At 45.0% G+C, this 24,580-nt stretch overlaps 1 protein-coding gene across 1 annotated transcript in view; it reads left to right on the top strand.

The window, feature by feature from the left end:
• Nucleotides 1-24,580, top strand: part of CPXM1 (carboxypeptidase X, M14 family member 1) — a 32,064-nt gene that overhangs the window by 6,184 nt on the left and 1,300 nt on the right. The window contains exons 3-13 of the mRNA XM_070756830.1: nt 4,844-4,953; nt 7,366-7,505; nt 8,699-8,783; nt 10,164-10,314; nt 11,955-12,043; nt 14,552-14,675; nt 17,094-17,290; nt 17,672-17,851; nt 19,092-19,389; nt 20,291-20,430; nt 22,730-22,832. Of these exons, the coding sequence (XP_070612931.1) occupies nt 4,844-4,953; nt 7,366-7,505; nt 8,699-8,783; nt 10,164-10,314; nt 11,955-12,043; nt 14,552-14,675; nt 17,094-17,290; nt 17,672-17,851; nt 19,092-19,389; nt 20,291-20,430; nt 22,730-22,832 (1,617 nt within the window). The remainder of the gene's footprint in view (nt 1-4,843; nt 4,954-7,365; nt 7,506-8,698; nt 8,784-10,163; nt 10,315-11,954; nt 12,044-14,551; nt 14,676-17,093; nt 17,291-17,671; nt 17,852-19,091; nt 19,390-20,290; nt 20,431-22,729; nt 22,833-24,580) is intronic.

Here is a 24,580-nt window from a genome sequence, read left to right on the forward strand (position 1 = left end):
TCTGGGCAGTTGACTCAGCCGTGGGGCTCCCAAAAGAAACAGTTTCATGCTTAGAATTGAAAGCCAGCAGACCCCTGCCCATTGGGGGCTTGGACTGAACCCCACTTTTTCCTTCTTTCTTTTTTTCTTTCTTTCTTTCTTTCTTTCTTTGATTTGATTTGTATGGCGCCCCTCTCCGCAGCCTCGGGGCGGCTAACAACAATAATAAAAACAGAATCTAATATTTAAAATAACTAAAAACCCTTATTAAAACCAAACATACACACAAACATACCATGCATAAATTGTATAGGCCTGGGGGGAAAGGAATATCTCAGTTCCCCCATGCCTGACGACAGAGGTGGGTTTTAAGTTGTTTACGAAAGGCAAGGAGGGTGGGGGCAATTCTAATCTCCAGGGGGAGCTGGTTCCAGAGAGTCAGGGCCGCCACAGAGAAGGCTCTTCCCCTGGGTCCCGCCAAACGACATTGTTTAGTCGACGGGACCCGGAGAAGGCCAACTCTGTGGGACCTAACTGGTCGCTGGGATTCGTGCGGCAGAAGGCGGTCCCGGAGATATTCTGGTCCGGTGCCATGAAGGGCTTTATAGGTCATAACCAACACTTTGAATTGTGACCGGAAACTGATTGGCAACCAATGCAGACTGCGGAGTGTTGGTGTGACATGGGCATATCTGGGGAAGCCCATGACTGCTCTCGCAGCTGCATTCTGCACGATTTGAAGTTTCCGAACACTTTTCAAAGGTAGCCCCATGTAGAGAGCATTACAGTAGTCGAGCCTCGAGGTGATGAGGTGATTTCTGAATCAATATGCAACGATTTCTGATTTGATTAGTTACTTTCATCAGTTTTTGCTACTATTGCAATGGTGTCGACTCAGGGGTGTCAGGATGGGGTGGAACACAGTTCCACCGGCGGAAATGAAGAGGCGTGCTCAGCTCCAGCTGATTGGCGGCTGTCACTTCCTGAGTTACTGGTCCCGGCTCGGCTCTCCTTTTTTTCCCCTGCTGCTGCGTCTGGGCTCCTTGCTTTTTTCCTCTTTCCTCCTTCCTTGCCTCAGACGAGCTTCCCTCTCTCCTGCCTGGCTCCCCTCCAGCCTCGCGCGGCCACGGTCCTTGGGAGGCAAAACCGACAGCCACTCCGTCTTGTCAGGGTTGAGTTTGAGCCTATTGACACCCACCCAGACCCTAACAGCCTCCAGGCACCGGCACATCACTTCCACTGCTTCGTTGACTGGACATGGGGTAGAAGGCATGGGTGGAAGCAGCGCCGGCAGCATTTATGCTTCTGGCAGCACCCGTTTGCCTAACTACCCACCCAGAGGTGGGAGGGAGCGACCCAGGAAGGGGAGTGCGGGAAACGCAAAGTAAATTTCCAATCCAGCGAGCGACACTGGGGAGGTTTTACATCGAGGACTTAACAATTCACTTGAACGATGATGATCGCTCAAGCCACTCCCACCTGGCCACATGGCCGACAAGCCACTCCTACCCAGTCACATGACCATTAAGCCACACCCACAAAATAAACCACACAATTTTGGCTGCCCATTACTATGTCGACTGTACCAGTAGGAATCTGTTACTGCCCTAATCCCAGCTACACACTTTGCCTCCTGGTTCCCCCATGAATCGGAACGAAAGAGGGAACCTTGTCACACCTAAAGGAGGAGGGTGGGGTCTCTAGGGGAGGGGGCTTTCACCAAGGGTTGGGTCCCTGACAGCACGGTCTGGTGCGTCACTCTGCTAGCGGCCCACCGATGACGCGATTTGGGCCCCAACAACCGCAGTGCTGTTTTTGCCAGTCTGTGGATGTGTAGCAGGACAAGAACTACTTGTTGGCAACAAGGGAGCAGAGACCACAAGGAGATTTAAGATACTCAGGTTTATTGCATGCGGTTCAGAATGAAATCAAAGTACACTAATACCTCGTCTTACGAACCTAATTGGTTCCAGGGGGAGGTTCGTAAGACGAAAAGTTCGTAAGACGAAACATTGTTTCCCGAATCAATTAATCCGTGCAACGAGAAAAAAAAATGCAAAAAAACGCCGCCGCCCGGCTGTCACCTTTTAAAACAGCCAGGGGGCTTCCCAGCGGCCTCCCGAACCTGAACGCCAAACCCGAACTTCTGGGTTCGGCATTCGGGAGGCCGCTGGGAAGCCCTCCGGCTGTTTTAAAAGATGACAGCCGGGCGGCGGGGTTTCCCAGCAGCCTCCCGAACCCGAACTTTTGCCGAACTTCCGGGTTCGGCGTTCGGGAGGCCGCTGGGAAGCCCCGCCTCCTGGCTGTCACCTTTTAAAACAGCCGGGGGGCTTCCCAGCGTCCTTCTGAACCCGAACGCCAAACCCGAACTTCCGGGTTCGACATTCGGGAGGCCGCTGGGAAGCCCCGCTGCCCGGCTGTCACCTTTTAAAACAGCCGGGGGGCTTCTCGGCGGCCTCCCAAATGCCGAACCCGGAAGTTCGGGTTTGGCGTTCAGGTTCAGGAGGACGCTGGGAAGCCCCCCGGCTGTTTCAAAAAGCGACAACTGGGTGGCGGGGCTTCTCGGCGGCGGCAGCAGCGGGTTCGTAAGAAGAAAAAAGTTTGTAAGAAGAGGCAAAAATTTTCTGAACCCCAGGTTCGTATCTCGGGTTGTTCGTAAGACGAGGGGTTCGTATCATGAGGTACCACTGTACTTCAGAACAGTTTCAAAACTGTCTCTTGGGAGTATTTATACCTATGCAAAAGCGGAGAGTGAAATAACCAATCATATATCAAAGAAACAAGGTTATATGATGTAAAAACGCAGAAACGAAAATTACAAAATTGAAAGTACCTGTGGCAGGCACAAAGAAGAACTTGCGGTTAATAAGTGGTTATATTCGTGCCAAGCTATATGCCAGTCTATCTGCCTAGAGCGCAGGTGACAACCTATCTTTCACCATCAAAAATATATGTTCCTTTTCCTGAGTACATTTCTTGGTTACGCTTTTAGCACCAAGGCTGCACCTCAACCGGGCACAGAGGAAGCAAAACTGTGCGAGCAAAGATTGCCCGATTGTCAGCACTTTAAAAATGTCAAGTTTATATCAGATATATGTAGGACAAAGGTCATATATCGAAAGAGCATAATTAAGGCAAGAATAGCAGTAATAAGTGAAAATGCATATATCAGGCCTTAGCCTAGCTTCCTCAGGTGCCCCCATCTTTTTCTTTCTTATTTTGGGCGATTTTATTTTGGCTCTCTGAGCACACGCAGAAGGAAACCCACCCGTTGGCGCATGCACGGAAGCAAAATCACACATGCGCATGAATGTAGCAAGCTTTCACCAAGCTGATTCAGTCCTCCTGTCAGGCCGAAGCACAAAAGATGACCTTGAATCTCAGGAAGGAATTTGTTGCGACCAGTATTTTTCCCTCTCATGCAACCACTCCTCCCCAATTCCCGCAGTACGTTTCTACTGTGGGAATTGGGGAGGGGTGGTTGCAAAAGAGGGAATGATACTAGCCGCAACAAATTCCTTCCAGAAATTCAAGGTCATCTTTTGTTCAGCACCAGCCGGAAGCACAGGGGAGGATCATGGACGTTGAGAGAACCAGAGGGGTCCACCGAACGTCCTTCCGGTCAACGACTACTTCAGCTTCAACCGCAACAACACAAGAGCACACAACAGATTCAAACTTAATATTAACCGCTCCAAACTTGACTGTAAAAAATATGACTTCAACAATCGAGTTGTCGAAGCATGGAACTCATTAACGGACTCAATAGTGTCAACTCCCAACCCCCAACACTTCTCCCTTAGACTCTCCACGATTGACCTCTCCAGGTTCCTAAGAGGCCAGTAAGGGGCGTATATAAGTGCACTGATGTGCCTATCATCCCCTGTCCAATTGTCTTTCCTTATCTCATATATCATATATATTCTCTCCATATCATATACATATCATATATATTCTCTCCTTATCTCTTATATCATATACTGTGTTTCCCCGAAAATAAGACACTGTCTTATATTAATTTTTGCTCCAAAAGTTGTGCTACGTCTTATTTTCAGGGGGTGCCTTATATTTCTCAAATAAGACAAATTCACAGGCAGAAAAGCTGACACCCCCAAAGAAAGTGTACCATACCGTACACTGATTACGGTACGGTACCTGTCAGTATGGCACCCACACATACAAACAACGACACTTATATGGTACAACAGTATACTCCCGCTATTGCAGCTTCCGGCCACCAGAGGAACTACAGTCTACGCACTGTAGTGGAGACTGTAATGGCGGTGAGACAGCAGCAGACTGTGTCTGCTGTACTGGACAGTACAAAGCAATGGAAGGGGACAGCAGGGGACGCCACATTATTACGGTACCGCTATGAACAGCTTTGAATGGTACCGTATGTTTTTCCACCGTACCGTATGTAAACTTGACTACGCCTTATTTTCGGGGGGTGCCTTATATTAGCAAATTCTGCAAAACCTCTGACATGCCTTACTTTCGGGGGACGTCTTATTTTCGGGGAAACAGGGTATATTCTCTCCCTCCCATCTCCTTCTCTTCTTTCTTACTTTCTATCGTTATATATATTACTTAATGTCTATTCTCTTCCATAGGTATTGTATATTGGACAAAGAATAAATAAATAAATGAACTTGTGGGCGGGGGGCCGAGGGGTGAACCTTAACTTGGGTGGAGAATTGTAGAAAAAGTTAGTATTGGGTTGAGCGTAGTTCGCACCCAATAAATTGGAACTTGGAAGGAGGCCAAGGTTGGACTCTGATTTATTTTTTTGAATGTTGTTTGAAATGCTGACAGTCCCGTTCACCCAGCTCACAAGTCACCTCCGTCTTCTTCCTCCGAGCAGAGTGCCCACCACTGGGCCTGGAGTCTCTGAGAGTGCGGGACTCCCAATTACGAGCTTCCAGTTCCCAGCGGGATGGACTCGGGCCCCACCGTGGACGGTTCAACATCCAGGTAAGGCTTCCGTTTTTGAAGGCCACCGTCGTTGGAGTTCACGCCACAGGTGCTTATGGGATCCACGTTGGTCTTTGCCTGCAGAAGGAACCAAACTGTCATCACACAACCCAATAACAGAATGACAGGGCTGGAGGAAGGGACCTTGGAGGTCTTCTACTCCAACCCCCTGTTCTGGCAGGAGACCCTATCCCATTTCTCCCCCTCCCCTCTTTCTCTCTCCTCTCTCTTTCTCTCACTCTGTATTCCTTTCTCTCTCTCTCTCTCTCCCTTTCTGTCTTTCTCTCACTGTCTTCCTCCCTCTTTCTGTCTCTCCCTCCCTCTCTTTCTCTCCCTCCCTCTCTCTCTGTCTGTCTCTATGTCTCTCTCTTTCTCTGTCTCTTCATCTTTCCCTCTCTCCCTATTTTGCTCACTCTGTATTCCTCTCTTTCTACCCCCTCTCTCTTTCTCTCATTCTTCCTTTTTGTGTGTGTCTCTCCCTCCCTCCCTCTCTTTCTCTCCCTCCCTCTCTCTCTCTCCGTCTGTCTTTCTCTCTGTATCTCTCTTTCTCTGTCTCTCCATCTTTCCCTCTCTCCCTCTTTCACTCGCTCTGTATTCCTCCCTTTCTACCCCCTCTCTCTTTCTCTCATTCTTCCTTTTTGTGTGTGTCTCTCCCTCCCTCTCTTTCTCTCCCTCCCTCTCTCTCTCTGTCTTTCTCTATGTCTCTCTCTTTCTGTCTCTCCATCTTTCCCTCTCTCCCTCTTTCACTCACTCTGTATTCCTCCCTTTCTACCCCCTCTCTCTTTCTCTCATTCTTCCTTTTTGTGTGTGTCTCTCCCTCCCTCTCTTTCTCTCCCTCCCTCTCTCTCTCTCTCTGTCTTTCTCTATGTCTCTCTTTTTCTGTCTCTCCATCTTTCCCTCTCTCCCTCTTTCACACTCTGTATTCCTCTCTTTCTACCCTCTCCTTCTGTCTCTCTCTCCCTCCCACCTCTCTCTTTCTCTCTGTCTTATTGTTTCTGTGTGTGTCTCTCTCTCTTTTCCCCTGAAAAACGGATGAGTTGCTCATTGAGCAGTTCCGCCTTCTAAAGCCCTGGCCCTTGTCCCAGGGTGAGGACCCCCTCCAAGGGAGGGAATTCCTCAGCCTAACGGAGGCCAAATTGCTGTCATGGAGGTCTCCCTCGGGGCCTCCAGGAGGGGAGTTCAAGCTTTACATCAGGCTTCAAGCAGAGCCCAAATGAAGAAGGCCCCCCTCCTCTTCCTGCACGTCCTCCATTTTCTCCTTCCCCTTTTCCCTCCATCCCTCCTTCTCCTCCTTCCTGTCTTCCACCCTGTTGGACTGGTGCTCCCGAGACCTTCTTCACTGAAGGTCAGACCCCCCTCTTAGCCTAGAGCAGTGATGGCAAACCTATGGCATGGGTGCCACAGGTGTCACATGGAGCCATATCTGCTGACACGAAAGCTGTTGCCCTAGCTCAGCTCCAACGTGTCTCTCTGTGCCGGCCAGCTGATTTTTGGCTCACACAGAGGCTCTGGGAGGGCGTTTTTGGCTTACTGTGTTCAGTTCTGGAGACTTCACCTACAAAAAGATATTGGCAAAATTGAACAGGTCCAAAGACGGGCTACAAGAATGGTGGAAGGTCTTAAGCATAAAACGTATCAGGAAAGACTTCATGAACTCCATCTGTATAGTCTGGAGGACAGAAGGAAAAGGGGGGACACAATCGAAACATTTAAATATGTTAAAGGGTTAAATAAGGTCCAGGAGGGAAGTGTTTTTAATAGGAATGTGAACACAAGAACAAGGGGACACAATCTGAAGTTAGTTGGGGGAAAGATCAAAAGCAACATGAGAAAATATTATTTTACTGAAAGAGTAGTAGATCCTTGGAACAAACTTCCAGCAGACGTGGTTGGTAAATCCACAGTCCCTGAATTTAAACCTGCCTGGGATAAACATAGATCCATCCTATGATAAAATATAGGAAATAGTATAAGGGCAGACTAGATGGACCATGAGGTCTTTTTCTGCCGTCAGTCTTCTATGTTTCTATGGGGGAGAAACACGAGCCTACTGGGTCCACCAAAAGTTGGGCAACAGGCCATTTCCAGCCTTCAGAGAGCCTCTGGGAGGTGTGCGAAGCTGTTTTCATCCTCCCCAGGCATTAAATTATAAATGTGGGCACTCGCGCATATACGATAGCGCACACTCACGCTCTTTCGGCACCCGAGGGAAAAAAGGTTCACCATCCCTGGCCTCTCTCTTCCCCCTCTCTCTCCCTCTTTCTCCCCCCCTCCCTCCCTCGCTCTCCCTCTTTCTCTCTCTCTCTCTCACAACACACACATCAAACGCACCCACAAACACCCACACGTACGCCTATCCGAGTCTTCCTGCCCTCTTTAACCCCCCTTTTCCCTCCGCTTTCCTCCCCCCAGTCTGGAATTCACGACGGCGACTTGTACGACGGAGGCTGGTGTGCCGGATACAATAACAAGGACCAGTGGCTGGAAATCGATGCCCGGCGTCTGACGCGCTTCACGGGGGTCATCACCCAAGGCCTGAACTCCATCTGGACGTAAGTGGGCGCAGGGAGGCTGGGAGGCCCAAAAACTCCTTCCGTGGGTCCAGTTCCCCCACGGTTGAGGCCCCCAGCCCCAAAAGGCTCACCGTCCCTGGCTTAGGCGAACATGGGAATGGACAGTCTGTGATGGAAACCAATCAGGGCGAAAAACCAATCTAGAACTTGTGGTTGGCTCTGGCCCAGCTCCTGCACCAAGGAAAATTCAAAATTTGAAAATTCAAAACAATGTTCTTTATAATGAAAATTCACTTAAACTAAGCCCTCTTTTGGTATACAAAGAGCACTCGTCTCCAAACAAACTGGTAATTTGTACAAGTCCCTTATCAGTTCTGAGATACTTAGCTTGCAGCTGTGAGGCAATTCACAGTCCTTCTTCTTTCACAAAGTGAAACACCCTTTGCCCTGGTTTAGTTTCAAAGCGGGGAAAAATCAGCACACAAAAGGTCAAAGTCAGTAACGCAGTCATGAAACACAACGATCAGATAATCCTCCACAATGGCCAAACCCACAGGCTGCTCTTTATAGCAGCCTCCCTAATGACCACAGCCCCACCCAACCACTGGTGGCCTCATTTTCTTTGATAATAATCTCTCAGTTGTTGCTGCCTATGCATCGCTCTCCGCATGCGTGGCTGTATCATGAACTCTTGTTCTGAATCCAAGGAGGAGCTAGATAATTGATCTCCTTCTGAGCTGTCTGCCACACTCTCCTCCTCCCTGTCACTCATGTCTTCTTGGTCAGAGGAGCCTTCATCAGCAGATTCCACCGGGGGCAAAACAGGCCTGCAGCATGTGGATGTCTCCCCCACATCCACAGTCCTTGGGGCAGGAGCTGGGCCAGAGCTAACCACAACAGTTAATAAACCACTGTTTCTAGAGAAGAAGCTACGTAAGATTAGGTTTACAATTCTTAATGCCTTTTTGGCAATGCTGTTGCAGTGGGCTCTAGCACTTAGGTCATTGGAAATGAGGTCTTTGACTGTCGAGGACCATCTATAACGGGCAGGCTCCCTTAAGGTCCGTAAGTCGAGGACTCCCCGGACCCTCACAAAAACCTCATAGATGAGATTCTCACCACGGTGGAAGTTGACCCAGAAGGCTGCGGATAAAAGCAATGTTAGAAAGACCCGAGTGTGAATCCTGCGCGCTGGGCTGTTCTGAAACTTCCTGTTTCTCTCCTTCCTCCAGTTACAGCTGGGTGACGTCGTACAAAGTCCAGTTTAGCAACGACACTCATCGCTGGACGCCTGCCAGAAATGGGAGCCAAGAAGTGGTAATAATAATAATAATAATAATAATAATAATAATAATAATAATAATAATGATATTTTATCATTTTATCATTTTATCATTTTATCATTTTATCATTTTATCATTTTATCATTTTATCATTTTATCATTTTATCATTTTATCATTTTATCATTTTATCATTTTATCATTTTATCATTTTATCATTTTATCATTTAACTATTTTACTATTTTACTATTTAATTATTTAACTATTTAACTATTTAACTATTTAACTATTTAACTATTTAACTATTTAACTATTTAACTATTTAACTATTTAACTATTTAACTATTTAACTATTTAACTATTTAACTATTTAACTATTTAACTATTTAACTATTTAACTATTTAACTATTATTTTATTATTTTATTATTTTATTATTTTATTATTTTATTATTTTATTATTTTATTATTTTATTATTTTATTATTTTATTATTTTATTATTTTATTATTTTATTATTTTATTATTTTATTATTTTATTATTTTATTATTTTATTATTTTATTATTTTATTATTTTATTATTTTATTATTTTATTATTTTATTATTTTATTATTTTATTATTTTATTATTTTATTATTTTATTATTTTATTATTTTATTATTTTATTATTTTATTATTTTATTATTTTATTATTTTATTATTTTATTATTTTATTATTTTATTATTTTATTATTTTATTAATTATTAATTTTATTTTATATTTTATTTTATCAGTCTGCGAGTCTGCGGAGAGGGGCGGCATACAAATCTAAATAATAAATAAATAAATAGATAGATAGATAGATAGATAGATAGATAGATAGATAGATAAATAAATAAATAAAATCATTTATTTTATTTTATTTTATTTTTATTTTTTACTTATTTTATTATTATTATTATTTATTTTATTTTATTATTTATCTTATTTAAATATTTAGGCTGACTTTTCTGGACTCAGGGCAGCATACAACAATAAAAAATACAAAATTTCAAACCCCAATATTAAAAGCATTCATACTTCTCTCATTCGTTACTACTGGCTAGAGCAGAGTGTATGGCCTCATGCCTGCCAGCAGAGCCATGTTTTTAAGGCCATTCGGAAGGCCAGGAGGGTGTATGCAGTGCGAATTTCTGGGGGGGGGAGTTGGTTCCAGAGGAACAGAGCCGCCACAGAGAAGGCCCTACACTGTGGCCCCGCCAGCCAGCACTGTTTGGCTGACGGGACCCAGAGAAGGCTGACCCTGTGGACTCTAATTGGTTGCTGGGACGTTTGAGGCAGAAGACGGTCCCGTAAATAATCTGGAAATAATTTCCCCCAAAAATCATTTGCAAAAATAATCCGATTTATTTCGCTCCGACTTTGCTTGTTCCAGATCTTCCCGGCGAACAAGGAAATGGAGACGCCCGTCCTCAATTTGCTGCCGGAGCCGGTTGTGGCACGCTACATCCGAATCAATCCTCAAACCTGGTTCGAGAACGCGACAATCTGCTTGAGAGTCGAGATCCTGGGATGTGCCCTGCCAGGTAGGCCTCGGGAGCTGTGGACTTTTCGGCCGCCGACCCCTCCAGCAGCCGAATCAGAGGAGGAGGAGGCGTGAGAGTCAGGGTTGGCCTTGTCCAGGTCCCATCAGCCAAGTGGAGTCGACTGGCAGGGCCGCAGGGTAGGGCCTTCCCTGTGGTGGCTCAGTTCCTCTGGAACCAACTCCCCCCTCCCAGAGATTTGCACAGCCCGCACTCTCCTCTCCTTCCGAAAGGCCTTAAAAACATGGCTTTGCGAGCAGGCCTGGGTCCATCAGGGCCAATAGTGGGTTGCTACCAATACAGTTGAAATGGCACACCACTAGCAAAGAATATGCTACATGTGGAGCTTCGCTTTTCTTGCGTACATGGATGCCCGAGCATACTTTTGATTCGCGCGCATAAGCAAAATCTTGCGAGGGCACATGGGCGCGTGAGAGATTTCGACAATTCTTTGCTTCTGGGCGTGCGCAGAAGTATAAAAATTGCCAAAATCTCACTCATACGCATACCGCCTCGCAAGATTTCAGTGCATTTTTGCTTCCTGAACATGCGCAGAAGCAAAAAAAAACCACAGGGCATGCACAGCACACCGATAGCAGAGGGGCGGCATACAAATCTAATCAATTATTTGTTCTGTCGAGCTCTCTGGTAGAATCCTCCCAAAAATGCACAGATACAATTTCAGACACACACACGTTTGAAAATTCAAAACAATGTTCTTTATAATGAAAATTCACTTAAACCAAGCCCTCTTTTGGTATAGCAAAGAGCACTGTCTCCAAACAAACTGGTAATTTGTACAAGTCCCTTATCAGTTCTGAGATACTTGGCTTGCAGCTGTGAGGTAATTCACAGTCCTTCTTCTTTCACAAAGTGAAACACACTTGGCTCTGGTTTAGTTTCAAAGTGGGGAAAAATCAGCACACAAAAGGTCAAAGTCAGCAAAGCAGTCACGAAACACAATGATCAAATAATCCTCCACAATGGCCAAACCCACAGGCTGCTCTTTATAGCAGCCTCACTAATGACCACAGCCCCACCCAGCCACAGGTGGCCTCATTTTCTTTGATAATAATCTCTCAGTTGTTGCTGCCTATGCATTGCTCTCCGCATGCGTGGCTGTATCATTAACTCTTGTTCTGAATCCAAGGAGGAGCTAGATAATTGATCTCCTTCTGAGTTGTCTGCCCCACTCTCCTCCTCCCTGTCACTCATGTCTTCTTGGTCAGAGGAGCCTTCATCAGCAGATTCCACCGGGGGCAAAACAGGCCTGCAGCATGTGGATGTCTCCCTCACATCCACAGTCCTTGGGGCAGGAGCAGGGCCAGAGCTAACCACAACATTATTATTATTATTATTATTATTATTATTATTATTATTATCATCATTATCATCATTATCATCATTATCATCATTATCATCATTATCATCATTATCATTATTATTAATGTGCACTATTTATTGACTATTTAATAGTCTTTTTATTGTCCTTTCTTCTCCATTACCATGGTCCTTAATTACTTTTAAAATAGGAAATAAAAACCCACCCCAAAAAATGTTTTCTTTTTCCTCTCCCTCTTCCTTTGTTGTCAGTAAAACACCTTCCTGTAGTTTTAATTTATGCGCACTGTGTTCCGTTCCAGATCCCAACCACATTTATCCGTGGGAAGACACCCCTGGCACTAACGACAAGTTGGATTTCAGGCATCACAACTACCAGGAGATGCGAAAGGTGGGTTTCTTTGTTGTGAGGGGCTCAAAAGGGCCGGGCTCACCCGCGCAAGCGTTTTCGCTTGAGATTTTGCTCCGGACACATGCGCAGAAGAGAAATCTTGCAGGGGTGCCCACACTAAAAGGTCCTACCAGATTGCCGATCCCTGTCGTTCCAGATGGGACCCATCACTGCTGAGAATATGATTATCAAATATGATTATTAAAGTATTCAAGAACTAAGGAAAGAAAATGAATGTACCTGGACCATCTGGCTTTGTCCAAACTGGGCCGAAATTGGAAATATGGTGGTGCCTCTACTTACAAACTTAATTCGTTCCATGACCAGATTCTTAAGTAGAAAAGTTTGTAAGAAGAAGCAATTTTTCCCATAGGAATCAATGTAAAAGCAAATAATGTGTGTGATAGGGGAAACCACAGGGAGGGTGGAGGCCCTGTTTCCTCCCAGGAGATTCCTAGAGAGGCCCCACGGAGGCTTCTGCCCTTTTCCGGTCCTGTTTCCTCCCAGGAAATTCCTAGAGAGGCCCCACGGAGGCTTCTCCACGACTTTTCTGGCCCTATTTCCTCCCAGGAGATTCCTAGAGAGGCCCCACGGAGGCTTCTTCCCGCCTTTTCTGGTCCTGTTTCCTCCCAGGAGATTCCTACAGAGGCCCCACAGAGGCTTCTCCCCGCCTTTTCCAGCCCTGTTTCCTCCCAGGAGATTCCTAGAGAGGCCCCACGGAGGCTTCTCCCCGCCTTTTCCAGCCCTGTTTCCTCCCAGGAGATTCTTAGAGAGGCCCCACGGAGGCTTCTCCCCGCCTTTTCCGGCCCTGTTTCCTCCCAGGAGATTCCTAGACAAGCCCCACGGAGGCTTCTCCCCACCTTTTCCGGCCCTGTTTCCTCCCAGGAGATTCCTAGAGAGGCCCCATGGAGGCTTCTCCCCGCCATTTCTGCCCCTGTTTCCTCCCAGGAGATTCCTAGAGAGGCCCCACAGAGGCTTCTCCCCGCCTTTTCCAGCCCTGTTTCCTCCCAGGAGATTCCTAGAGAGGCCCCACGGAGGCTTCTCCCTGCCTTTTCCGGCCCTGTTTCCTCCCAGGAGATTCCTAGACAAGCCCCACGGAGGCTTCTCCCCACCTTTTCCGGCCCTGTTTCCTCCCAGGAGATTCCTAACAAGGCCCCACGGAGGCTTCTCCCCACCTTTTCCGGCCCTGTTTCCTCCCAGGAGATTCCTAGAGAGGCCCCATGGAGGCTTCTCCCCGCCATTTCTGCCCCTGTTTCCTCCCAGGAGATTCCTAGAGAGGCCCCATGGAGGCTTCTCCCCGCCATTTCTGCCCCTGTTTCCTCCCAGGAGATTCCTAGAGAGGCCCCACAGAGGCTTCTCCCTACCTTTTCTGGTTACAGTTTCAGAGGCTCGGGTTTGTAAGTGGAAAATGTTTCCTGAGAAGAGGCAAAAAAAATCTTGAACACCCGGTTCTTATCTAGAAAATTTCGTAAGTAGAGGCCTTCTTAGGTAGAGGTACCACTGTAATAAAGAACAATAAGAAGAACAATAAGAATAATAACTAACAATTTGATTATTAATTGGGTGGCATAGAAGTATAATTAAAAACCCATAAGAAAACCATGCATATCTCTCATGGCCAGATCTAAATGATGCCTCATTCGATCAACGGCACCAGGCTTGCCGGAAAAGTCAGGTCTTTACAGTAGGGTGGGGATGGTAGAGATCTCTGGAGATATACAATGGTCCCTCTACTTACGAACTTAATTCGTTCCGTGACCAGGTTCTTAAGTAGAAAAGTTTGTAAGAAGAAGCCATTTTTCCCATAGGAATCAATGTAAAAGCAAATAATGCGTGCAAACCTATTGGGAAAGGAATAAAAGCTCGGAATTTGGGTGGGAGGAGGAGGAGGAGGAAGAAGAGGAGGAGGACAGAGAAAGGAAAATGCTCCATTCGCTCTGGATTGCCAAAGCCTCCTTAAGTGCCACCGAAAGGCTCCTCTGGCAGCCCAGAAAACCCCGAGATGGCCAGGATTAAAGGGGGAATGGCAGGAAACTGGCCGGGCCTTCATGCTGCTCTCAAATTTCCTGGGAAATTTTTCTGGGCTCGGGTTCTTAAGTAGAAAATGGTTCTTAAGTAGAGGCAAAAAAAATCTTGAACACCCGGTTCTTATCTAGAAAAGTTCTTAAGTAGAAGCGTTCTTAAGTAGAGGTACCACTGGAGTTGGTTCCAGAGAGTCAGAGCCGCCACAGAGAAGGCCCTTTCCCGCAGTCCCGGAGAAGGCCAACTCTGTGGGCCCAGATCGGTCGCAGGGAGCTATGGGGTAGAAGGCGGTCTGGTCCTAAGCCATGTAGGACTTTATAGGTAAAAACCAACACCTTGAATTGCGTCCGGAGACTGGTTGGGAGCCAGTGCAGCTCGGGGAGAGTTGACGAAACGTGGGTGTGCCTGGGGTGAACCCATAATAGCTCGCGCTATTGTCTTCTCCGAACCCTTTAATTTAGAGAGATTTTAATTTTCTCGCGGCAGCTGATGAAAAAAGTCAGCGACGCTTGTCCGAATATCACAAGGATATACAGCATCGGAAAAAGTTACCTGGGTTTGAAAATGTACGTCATGGAGATTTCAGACAACCCCGGGCAGCACGAAGTAGGTGAGTGTGACTTCTTGGGATGCTGGTTTGCAGAAAGAGAGTTTAATTGGAGTTTGGCTGCAGAAGATGGGAACCGTGGCTTGTTTAGAAACATAGAAGTCTGATGGCAGAAAAAGACCTCATGGTCCATCTAGTCTGCCCTTATACTATTTCCTGTATTTTATCTTAGGATGGATATATGTTTATCCCAGGCATGTTTAAATTCAGTTACTGTGGATTTATCTACCACGTCTGCTGGAAGTTTGTTCCAAGGATCTACTACTCTTTCAGTAAAATAATATTTTCTCATGTTGCTTTTGATCTTACCGCCAACTAACTAATAGCCAATTGGGTCCAAGAGTCTGCCTAGTTTATTCAGTGCTTCTCAACCTGGACAAGTCGACTTTGTTGGTATGTCTCGGTATAGCTAGGCTATGAGACCTTCGACATACAGCGAGCAAGACAGGCTAGTAAGATTTATAGCATGTTATTACAAGTGGAAGAGGAAGTGATTAAAGGCCTAACAAGACACTGGCAAAATGAATTACGGATTCATGAAAGCGAGATGGAAGAAGTAGTAGAAAATATACACAAGATAAAGAACACAAGAATTAGAGAGATGAGAAGTAAAATTTTACATAAATGGTATTTCACGCCAGTAAAACTAGCACACTTCCAGAGCGAAAGGAAAAGGAAATTGCTGGCATGGTTTATTTATTTTATTATTTATTTATTATTTAGATTTGTATGCCGCCCCTCTCCGCAGACTCGGGGCGGCTCACAGCAAGGTACAGCAAATCATGACAAATCCAAATAAATTTAAAAGATTTAAAAAGATTTAAAAAGAACCCCATTTACTAACAAACACACACACAAACATACCATGCATAAATTGTACATGCCCGGGGGAGGTGTTTCAGTTCCCCCATGCCTGACGGCAAAGGTGGGTTTTAAGGAGTTTACGGAAGGCAGGGAGAGTAGGGGCAGTTCTAATCTCTGGGGGGAGTTGGTTCCAGAGAGTCGGGGCCGCCACAGAGAAGGCTCTTCCCCTGGGGCCCGCCAACCGACATTGTTTAGTTGACGGGACCCGGAGAAGGCCCACTCTGTGGGACCTAATCGGTCGCTGGGATTTGTGCGGCAGAAGGCGATCTTGGAGATATTCTGGTCCAGTGCCGTGAAGGGCTTTAAAGCTCATAACCAACACTTTGAATTGTGACCGGAAATTGATCGGCAGCCAATGCAGACTGCGGAGTGATGGTGAAACATGGGCATACCTAGGGAAGCCCATGACTGCTCTCGCAGCTGCATTCTGCACGATCTGAAGTTTCCGAACACTTTTCAAAGGTAGCCCCATGTAGAGAGCATTACAGTAGTCGAACCTCGAGGTGATGAGGGCATGAGTGACTGCCAAATAAAAGGAGTTTTTATGCATATGCTCTGGGAATGCGTTGAAGTCCAAAAATTTTGGAAGGAAGTACAGAATGAAATCAACAATATGCTAAACATTAATTGGATAATCACGAAAGAATTAGCAACACTAGTTAAATATGGGGAATTGCGAGAATTTAAAGAAATCAAAACAGCAGCTTTGGAAAGCGCTCAAGCAGTAGTGGTATTAGGGTGGAAGGACAGCAATAAATGGACAATCCAGAATTGCTACTGGTACATGGTGGACCACATCCACTTCGAAATTATGGAAATAAGATTAAATAACTTTGATGAAAATAAATTGGAGAAGCTGATGGCACGATGGAATAAGGTGAAAAATTATATCTTAAGTAGAATTTATGACGACAATGTGAAAAATAAATTCCAATCACTTTTTGTAGGTAAAGAAATGTAAACCGGAGCTAAGGAAGAAATTGAAACTTATTGCAAATAATTTAACCCCCTAAATGGTGGTGGGGTTTTATTGGTGTTGGGCACTTTTTCTTTAAGTATTTTTTTTGTTTGTTGTAATAAAATTTAATAAAAATATATTTTTTAAAAAAGAAAAAAGACATACACCGAGCAGAGATTAAAAAGAATGTGGATGTGTGTGTGTTATAGCCAATAATGACACAGACTTAATTATGCTGATTAAGTACTATTTACATATACCGGTATACATAAAACAGAAACAATCCATAAACTGCACATAGCAAGCACTAAGCAATACAATATAAACTGCATATAACAAGCACTAAGCAATACACACTCCCCCCCTCAAGGTAAAGACAAAAGTGAATGAGCAATTCAGCATCTTTGTAGGAGAGAGTACTGGCGCCCTCTTATGGCGAACCAGCCAAAACTCTTAAAGTGATATTACTACTTAAATACAAGAAACTACAATAGGCAGCTTAACATGGCAATCCCAGACAACCAGGTTTGGGGGAATCCACAAATGAGGTCCGTTGATCCCTCCAGAAACCCTAGGAGGTTATCCCTCTACCGTTGCAGGAGAACCGGAGTTCCGGTACGTGGCCGGCATGCACGGCAACGAGGCGCTGGGCCGGGAGCTGGTGCTCAATCTGATGGAGTATCTGTGCCAGGAATACAAGCAGGGCAACCATCGTGTCCGGAGGCTGGTGACCGAGACACGGATCCACCTGATGCCCTCTATGAACCCTGATGGTTACGAGACAGCCTACAAGCTGGTGAGTGGCACTGTGTGTGTGTGTCTATCTATCTGTCTGTCTGTCCTTGGACAGATAATAAATAATAATAACGAATAACGAATAACGAATAACAAATTAACAAATAACAAATAATATGGCTTTGACCTGAAAGACGGCCTTCCCTCAGGAGCAAACCGTATCCGAAAGAAGAGGGGAAGCCAATCTTATAACTGGGAAAAGAGGTTCCACAGGGAGGGAGCCACCACCAAGAAGGGCCTGTTCCCAGGCCCCTCCACATGAATATCTTTGGTAGCTTTCTGCTGGGCCTGTGGGAGATGTAACTGGGGAGTGGGTGACCGATCTCCCCAGGCCGGTCCATTCGGAGGTCTCCATCCCCCCCTTTCTCTGGCGACTCTGCAGGGCTCGGAGATGTCCGGCTGGGCGATGGGCCGATGGACGTACGAAGGCTTTGATCTCAACCACAACTTCGCCGACCTCAACACGCAGCTGTGGGACGCTGAGGACGCCGAGCTGGTGCCCCACAAGTTCCCCAACCACTACATCCCCATCCCGGAGGCATATACCTTCCCCAACGCCACGGTGAGTCTCACCCCGGTGTTCCCTTAGCAGAGGGGCTCAAATGTCCAGCTTCCTCGGCCACTACTCCTCCCCTCCCCGCTTTCAAGCAGGACACTTCAATAGATCAATTGGACACAGAGAGACCTCGATGTATGACCAGAGGGGAGTTTGGGCTAAGCGAGTTAGTAGCTAATTGGACTCTGCTTCATTTTACAACCGTCCTTGCCACAGTTGTTAAGAGCACACCTTGTGGCCTTCAACTCCCAGAATCCCTCAGCCAGCTGTGCGGCCTTCAATTTCCAGAATCCCTCAGCCCAGGGGTAGGCCAAGTTGGCTCTTCTATGACATGTGGACTTCAACTCCCAGAATTCCTGAGCTACCATGATTGGCTCAAGAATTCTGGGAGTTGAAGTCCAGAAGTCATAGAAGAGCCAACTTTGCCTACCCCTGCCTCAGCCAGCCAGCTTTGTGGCCTTCAACTCCCAGAATCCCTCAGACGGCTGGCTCTATGGCCTTCAGATCGTGCAGAATGCAGCTGGGAGAGCAATCATGGGCTTCCCTAGGTATGCCCATGTTACACCAACACTCTGCAGTCTGCTTTGGTTGCTGATCAGTTTCCGGTCACAATTCAAAGTGTTGGTTATGACCTATAAAGCCCTTCATGGCACCAGACCAGATTATCTCAGGGACCGCCTTCTGCCGCACAAATCCCGGCGGCCGGTTAGCTCCCACAGAGTTGGCCTTCTCTGGGTCCCGTCGACTAAACAATGTCGTCTGGCGGGACCCAGGGGAAGAGCCTGCTCTATGGCGGCCCCAACTCTCTGGAACCAGCTCCCCCCAGGGATTAGGATTGCCCTCACCCTCCTTGCCTTTCGTAAACTCCTTAAAACCCACCTCTGCCGTCAGGCATGGGGGAACTGAGACATCTCCCCTTGCCTATGCAGTTTTATGTTGCATGTATGATTTTTAAACAATGGGGTTTTTTAGACTTTTAATGTTAGATTTATTATTATAGACTTTTAATATTAGATTTGTCATTGTATACCGTTTTTATCACTGTTGTTAGCCGCCCCGAGTCTGCGGAGAGGGGCGGCATACAAATCTAATAAATAATAATAATAAAATAATAACTCCCAGAATCCCTCGGACGGCCAGCCATGCTGGCTGATGAATTCTAGGAATTGAAGTCCACAAGTCATAAACCTGCCTCAGTGGGCATCTCTGCTTTGGCTCAGCCTACATTTTGTTCTCTCCTGGCCAGGTTGCCCCAGAAACCCGGGCGGTCATCAGCTGGATGCAGCGCTATCCCTTCGTGCTGAGTGCCAACCTGCACGGAGGGGAGTTGGTGGTGACCTACCCCTTCGACATGACCCGCACCTACTGGAAAGCCCAGGAGCTGACCCCCACTGCCGACGACGCCATCTTCCGGTGGCTGGCCACCGTCTACGCCACCTCCAACCTGGTGATGGTAAACGACGAACGGCGGCTGTGCCACTACGAGGACTTCATGCAGACGGGAAACATCATCAACGGAGCCAACTGGCACACCGTGCCGGGAAGTAGGTGAACGGAGCATCCTCCATGAGGACTAGCAGTAAACTAATCAGAACAGCACTAATCAAAGGGATCCCGAGTATTGAGAGACGGTTGTGGCCTGGTACCCTAGGGCAGTGTTTCCCAACCTTGGCAACTTGAAGATATTTGGACTTCAACTCCCAGAATTTCCCAGCCAGCATTTGCTGGCTGGGGAATTCTGGGAGCTGAAGTCCAAATATCTTCAAGTTGCCAAGGTTGGGAAACACTGCCCTAGGCCCATGTACCTGCACCTGAGTCTGATAGTGAGGTTGGAGGGGATGGGAAGTCAGAGGCTGAAAGCGAACGATACAGAAGAATAAGAGTTTGTTTGTTCTTGATGCCAGGGTACGCAGGGTTGCCAGAAGGCACGACCGGCTAAGCAAGAGGAGATCTCTGCATGGATAGATCTCTAGAAAAATTGGCAATGCCCTTAGGTTATTTAAAGTTGAGCCACGGGACACTTCAGTGCGGAAGTCAACTTTCATTACGTTCCAGTTGTCGGCTCAGATTTCTCTCTTGGAGTATTATGATTTCAATGATGAACTACAAACTGGGGAGTTGGGGCTCATTATCTCCGGGTTTCCTGCCAACTCGGAGTGAGTCAGTTAATGAAAGCTGTGTGATCAAAGGAAATATCTGTGAGTTTTGGTTTCTGTTTTGGACTCTAATTAGCAGCTGTCACCAAACAGACTTGTGTCTTGCTTCGTTGCTGGATTTCTAGCTTCAAACCTCCCTGCTCTTAAAATATTAGAATTTCATGCCCAAATTTTGTAAATGTAGTTTGTGTGGGACTATTTCTTGGGAGGCTCGTCGCTGGGACAGAACAAAACCTTCCCTGCAGGGTCCAAGCGACATTTGCTCTGCTCAAGTTCTCCTCCCTTGTAGGTATGAACGACTTCAGCTACCTGCACACCAACTGCTTTGAGGTGACCATCGAGCTGTCCTGCGACAAATTCCCCCATGAGTCGGAGCTTCCCCAGGAGTGGGAGAACAACAAGGAATCCCTGTTGCTCTACATGGAACAGGTAGGGGGGGGGGTCACCTGTCCCATTGCCCCACCCTCCATCTCCCAGGTGTCCCAACCTGGAGTCCTGGGAAGAGTTCCAAACTTTAATAAATCCTTTGGGAGACCCAGCCATGGTGGTAATCTCAGTAGCCTTATTTATTTATTTATTTATTTATTTATTTATTTAGTTAGTTAGTTAGTTAGTTAGTTAGTTAGTTAGTTAGTTAGTTAGTTAGTTACTTAGTTACTTAGTTACTTAGTTACTTACTTAGTTACTTAGTTACTTAGTTACTTACTTACTTAGTTAGTTAGTTAGTTAGTTAGTGTTCTGTCTGGGTCACTCCAGAAGCCAAGACCAACCCAAAAAGAGAAGCCAGACACACCGGTAAAAGGCAAAGGCAGTTTATAAAATTGAAGAAAAACACAGGTAACAGAAAATGTCCTTACAAACAGGAAGACGCTGTATCTTCAAATGTACCCACGAAGGCAAAAGTCCATGCAGCAATACAGAATTCTTGCTGCCAAGACGAGGCTGTAGATTAGCAGACCTACACCTCCCACGGGTCTTCCAAACTGCTGGGCCACAAGCCAGGAACAGAGACGTCGAGAACAAAGCAGGTCACCGTAACTCCAACTGATAACACTCCACATGGCTTCAAGGGCTTGCCTGCCTTTTAAACCCTGCTAAGGAGGACCACACCCAAGCCCAGCTGTTCCTAATTCAGTGCTGATAATACTTCTTTAATTGCTCCTTTCTTTGCTCTGAACGTCTCTGTCGCAAGTCAATGACGGCTTGTGCGTCATCACCTAATGACTCCAAGCTACTGGCTGGGGAGAGGGCCCCCCCCCGGGGCTCTCAAGCTGTTCTCCTTCATCCCATTCCTGACTTTCCCCTCCCCCGTCAGCCCCCTCCTCTTCGCTGTCATCCTCCTCCGGGCATGGAGCCAGCAGAGACACAGCTGGTCCCTGAGCAGCCTCAGGCTGAACCACAACAATTAGTTAGTTAGTTAGTTAGTTAGTTAGTTAGTTAGTTAGTTAGTTAGTTAGTTAGTTAGTTAGTCAGTCAGTTAGTCAGTTAGTTAGTCCAATACACAATAATACACAATGAAGGTAATAGAAGACACATTCGAGGAAATAGAATTAGAGAAAGAACAGAAGAGAGAGTATAGGATAAAACAATCAATGAGAGAATAGAAGAAAGATATAGGAATAGAAGAGAAGATATATGGTATATAGGAGAGACTATAGGACATGGGTCGGAAGGCACTCTAATGCACTTATGCACGCCCTTTACTGACCTCTTAGGAATCTGGAGAGGTCAACCGTGGACAGTCTAAGGGTAAAGTGTTGGGGGTTAGGGGATGATACTATGGAGTCCGGTAGTGAGTTCCACGCTTCAACAACTCTATTACTAAAGTCGTATTTTTTACAGTCAAGTTTGGAGCGGTTATTATTGAGCTTGAATCTGTTGTGTGCTCTTGTGTTGTTGTGGTTGAAGCTGAAGTAGTTCTCGACTTACGATGACAAAGCACAATTAGAATAGGCTAACATAATGAAACACTGTGAGAAAAAGATAAAATGATAGAAGAGTTGGGAACACTTTATTAAAGGTTTTTTGTGTAAAAGAAATTTATACTGATTAGGCGGAGTGATAATTGAATACTATATTTCCATTAAGAACTGAGTAATGGTTTATTAAATCGATGGTGTCGATATGTAATGATAGAAATTAAATTGATTTAATTGATATAATTTGGTTTCCTTTCTTTCCTTCTGAATGAACATGGTTAGGATAATATTTTGTAAGATTTGGATGATAAAGTACGGATAATTAATATTTAAGATTAAATAACTTTTAATTTTGAAGGGCAATTTGTATATGATCAGGGTTAAGACATTTTTAAGAGGTAGATAAGGATGTATGACAATTGAAAATAATCACTTTGGCCTAAGTGTAATAAAATTTAATAGATAAGTGAAAGTAAATAGATGAGATGTAATAGCAAATAGTATTGTAAGTTTGTATAAAGATATTGAAAAAGTTTATATGAAAGTTTTCCAGGTGATAAAAGTAAAGGAGGCAGCATGGTCCTAAGCCGTACCTACAGTTAAGCAGCTCAAGCTGTGATTGTGCCAAATGCACAACTTTTTATTTGTGGCAGTCGTTAAGTGAATACAATGGTCGCTAAACAAGGCCATTGTCCCCAATGGGCGTTTTCTGTTGCTTTTCTGCTCTGAGACGGGATTACAACCCACCGCCTCCTGCTCTCTAGTTCCACTCCCTTAAATCTGCCGGCTAATCGTATCTCTCCTTCCAGATCCACCGAGGGATTAAGGGGATCGTCCGGGACAAAGACACGGAGCGAGGACTCGCCGATGCCATCATTTCTGTCGAGGGCATCAACCATGACATCAGGACAGGTACCAAAAGTCTGGGCGTGGCCCCATGTGGGCAGCCGACTGCAACGGACCCTCGTGAACTCCTATTTTACCAAATAAAGTTGAACTTTAGGGTCCTTGGCACTCTCTGCAGACGTCTCACAACCCAACTAGGCAATATCATCAGTACTGTTGAACATTTACTGATGATGTTACCTAATTGGGTAATGAAATGTCTGGAAGAAAACTGAACCAACTTCCCCGACTTCTTCTTCTCCTCCTCCTCCTTCTCCTCTCCACAAACTCCACTTCCTTATAGCACTGATAAGATTCCCTAGCTGTAACGAAACATCTGCAAGAAAGCTCAGAGAGCACCAAGGACCCCATAGTCCTTCCTCTTCCTCCTCCTCCTCCTCTTCCTCCTCCTCCTCCTCCTTGTCCTCTCCACAAACTTCACTCCCTTCTAGCAGTGATAAGGCTCTCTAGCTGAATAATTTAATTTAATTTAATTTAATTTAATTTAATTTAATTTAATTTAATTTAATTTAATTTAATTTAATTTAATTTAATTTAATTTAATTTAATTTAATTTAATTTAATTTAATTTAATTTAATTTAATTTAATTTAATTTAATTTAATTTAATTTAATTTAATTTAATTTAATTTAATTTAATTTAATTTAATTTAATTTAATTTAATTTAATTTAATAATTTAATTTAATAATTTAATTTAATTTAATTTAATTTAATTTAATTTAATTTAATTTAATTTAATTTAATTTAATTTAATTTAATTTAATTTAATTTAATTTAATTTAATTTAATTTAATTTAATTTAATTTAATTTAATTTAATTTAATTTAATTTAATTTAATTTAATTTAATTTAATTTAATTTAATTTAATTTAATTTAATTTAATTTAATTTAATTTAATTTAATTTAATTTAATTTAATTTAATTTAATTTAATTTAATTTTGTATTTCTATGCCACCCAACTCCCAAAGGACTCCGGGCGGCTTACAACAGGATACAGAAGATACAATTAAGATGAAACATCTGGGAGAGAGCGACCAAACTTAGAGAGCCCCAAGGACCCCATAGTCCTCCTTCTCTTCCTCCCCCTCCTCCTCCACAAACCCCACTCCCTTCTAACACTGATAAGATTCCCTAGCTGGGTAACGAAACATATGAAAGAAAGCAACAAAGCTCAGAGAAGACTAAGTACCCCACAGTCATCCTCTTCCTCCTTTTTGGAAGACTGTGTCCAGTTCTGGAGACCTCACCTACAAAAAGATATGGATAAAATTGAACAGGTCCAAAGACGGGCTACAAGAATGGTGGAAGGTCTTAAGCATAAAACGTATCAGGAAAGACTTCATGAACTCCATCTGTATAGTCTGGAGGACAGAAGGAAAAGGGGGGACATGACCGAAACATTTAAATATGTCAAAGGGTTAAATAAGGTTCAGGAGGGAAGTGTTTTTAGTAGGAAAGTGAACCCAAGAACAAGGGGACACAATCTGAGGTTAGTTGGGGGAAAGATCAGAAGCAACGTGAGGAAATATTATTTTACTGAAAGAGTAGCAGATGCTTGGAACAAACTTCCAGCAGACGTGGTTGGTAAATCCACAGTAACTGAATTTAAACATGCCTGGGATAAACATAGATCCACGCTAAGATAAAATACAGGAAATAGTACAAGGGCAGACTAGATGGACCAGGAGATCTTTTTCTACCGTCCGTCTTCTAGGTTTCCTCCACAAACCCCACTCCCTTCTAACACTGAT

The sequence above is a fragment of the Erythrolamprus reginae genome, chromosome 7 (assembly GCF_031021105.1).
Source record: "Erythrolamprus reginae isolate rEryReg1 chromosome 7, rEryReg1.hap1, whole genome shotgun sequence".
Classification (NCBI taxonomy): domain Eukaryota; kingdom Metazoa; phylum Chordata; class Lepidosauria; order Squamata; family Dipsadidae; genus Erythrolamprus; species Erythrolamprus reginae.